This window comes from Salpingoeca rosetta, assembly GCF_000188695.1.
Source record: "Salpingoeca rosetta unplaced genomic scaffold supercont1.36, whole genome shotgun sequence".
In the NCBI taxonomy this organism is placed as follows: Eukaryota; class Choanoflagellata; order Craspedida; family Salpingoecidae; genus Salpingoeca; species Salpingoeca rosetta.
In genome coordinates this window covers 352,891-355,390 of record NW_004754898.1, presented here as the reverse complement: position 1 = coordinate 355,390, position 2,500 = coordinate 352,891, and the positions used below count along the sequence as shown (strand labels likewise).

The 2,500-nt window shown below is 56.5% G+C and overlaps 1 protein-coding gene across 1 annotated transcript in view; it reads left to right on the top strand.

Moving 5' to 3' along the window:
- The first annotated feature begins 495 nt into the window (after positions 1-495).
- The window catches only part of PTSG_10344 (TKL/DICTY4 protein kinase), a 6,926-nt gene continuing 4,921 nt past the window's right edge, over positions 496-2,500 (top strand). The window contains exons 1-5 of the mRNA XM_004988338.1: positions 496-775; positions 994-1,214; positions 1,433-1,621; positions 1,924-2,132; positions 2,344-2,412. Coding sequence (XP_004988395.1) covers positions 570-775; positions 994-1,214; positions 1,433-1,621; positions 1,924-2,132; positions 2,344-2,412 — 894 coding nt within the window. The 5' untranslated portion in view covers positions 496-569. The remainder of the gene's footprint in view (positions 776-993; positions 1,215-1,432; positions 1,622-1,923; positions 2,133-2,343; positions 2,413-2,500) is intronic.

Below are 2,500 nucleotides of genomic sequence, written 5' to 3'. Positions count from 1 at the left end.
CAAACAAAACGTGGTTGAGTGAAAGTTGTTGCGTTTCTGGCAACCCGTCCACATTGCACTCTTCCACTCCACGCTCTCGCTCATCGTCCACTGACGGACCTTCCCTTGCCCGCCCCCTTGCCATCAAGGCAACGCAGGGAACGAACACATGTTGAGACGTGTTGCAGTGGGCCAAAGCGCCAACCCTGACAACCCCCAAGCTCAACCGACCCTGACAACAACTTTTTCGCATGGAAAAGGTGTTTTTCCCTTTGTTGTCTCCTTGCTGCGTGTCCAGTGGCTGGAACGAAAGTCATGGCGACGTGTAGGATGTGTGTGTGTGTGTGTGTGTGTGTGTGTGTGTGTGTGTGGTTGTGTGGCTGCCAACCGCAAGAGGGAGGCGGGAGATGGTTGGTGGGTGGTTGGCGCTTTGACATTTTTCCAACCACCTCGACACCCATCGGAAGTCACACTCCAGCACACACTCACACAGTGAGGACAATCACCCACAATTACCCAATACCGGCTACAGCAACCAAGCAACTCTTGCCAACGACAACCTCTTCCACAAGAAGAAGAGCGGGCAAAACATGATGGCACACACATCCACCGCATCCATGCTGCACTTCCTGATGATCGTGCTCGCCACGGCCCTCACTGCGGCCTCACCGGTCACGGCACAACAGAACGGCACAGCGGTCCCTGCCGCGTACCGCATCCAAATCGGCTGCGTCCTCTCCCCACTTCACCCAGGTGGGTTCCATGTGTTTGTGCGTGGCTGTGCGCGTGCAAAGGTGTACGTGCGAACACATCGGTGTTCTTGCTTGCTTGTTGGTTTCCTTCCCACCCCTGCAGCGTGTCGCTGTCGCTGCGTCACTTCCACTTGCTTGTTCGCGAACCCACATTGGCGCTTTGACATTTTTCCAACCACCTCGACACCCATCGGAAGTCACACTCCAGCACACACTCACACAGTGAGGACAATCACCCACAATTACCCAATACCGGCTACAGCAACCAAGCAACTCTTGCCAACGACAACCTCTTCCACAAGAAGAAGAGCGGGCAAAACATGATGGCACACACATCCACCGCATCCATGCTGCACTTCCTGATGATCGTGCTCGCCACGGCCCTCACTGCGGCCTCACCGGTCACGGCACAACAGAACGGCACAGCGGTCCCTGCCGCGTACCGCATCCAAATCGGCTGCGTCCTCTCCCCACTTCACCCAGGTGGGTTCCATGTGTTTGTGCGTGGCTGTGCGCGTGCAAAGGTGTACGTGCGAACACATCGGTGTTCTTGCTTGCTTGTTGGTTTCCTTCCCACCCCTGCAGCGTGTCGCTGTCGCTGCGTCACTTCCACTTGCTTGTTCGCGAACCCACAACTCCACGACTTGGGCGTTGTCACATCACCACACACGCACACTTGCTTGCATTTTCCGTGTCACCAGAGGCATGTGATGCCTACGAGAACTTCCTGAACGCTGTTATCCCCGGCCTCTTTGCCTTTCACCGCATGTCGGAACTGGAGCTGCTGGATCAGGTCGACACCCTGGAGTATGCACTCGTCGACACCAAGACCATGTCTTGCCTCGACGTCGAACAAGGATTCGCCCCTCTCAACGGCTTTGGCCTCCCTCGTCGTCACAGGTGTGTGTGTGCCTGTGCCTGTGTGTCTGCGCGCGCGCGCGCGCGCGTGTGTGTGTGTGTGTGTGTGTGTGTGTGTGTGTGTCTGTGTGTGTGTGCATGTGTGTGTGTGTGTGTCTGTGTGTGTCTGCGTTTGCCTCTCTGAGCAAGTGTCAGATGTTTGCCTCTCTGAGCGAGTGTCACGTCGTCAACCGCTTGAGAAACTGCTCAACCGCACGAACAGCTTGATTTCTCGCGAAGGTGACCAACTTACCACTCTCCACCCCTCTTGCAATACCTTCACTGCGTTACACAGCCGCTGGCGACTCAGGAGACGAGGTCAAGTTTGTGGACACCGTTGGCGGTGTGATGTTCACCACGCGCGACTCCCGTATTGTCTCACTGTCTGACCTCAAGGACCAGGTCATCGCCGGCACCACCATCACGGACTTTGCGAGCACGCACGCCAACTTTGCCAAGTACCGCAGCAAGATTGGCACTGACCTCATCGACGACGCAGCCGAGGTGCGGTTCGTGTGTGTGTGTGTGTGTGTGTGTGTGTGTGTGTGTGTGTGTGTGTGTGTGTGTGTGTGTGTGTGTGTGTGTGTGTGTGTTGATGTGTGTGTGTGTGGTGCAATCCTGTGCACATTGGCCTCCTGGCTTGTCTCCTGTCTCACTCCTGTCTCACACCAACACCGCACCACACTGCAACATCTGCCCCAACTCAAACACACAGATCCAGTTCCAGGGCACACACGAGCGTGTGCTTGATGCCGTGCTGTCTGGCGATGCTGCTGCCGGCATGGTGCAAACCGGTTTCCTCGAGCAAGCCGCCCATGACGGGCTGCTCAACTGGGAAGACATCGACATCCTCGCCCAGGAGATTGCCATCA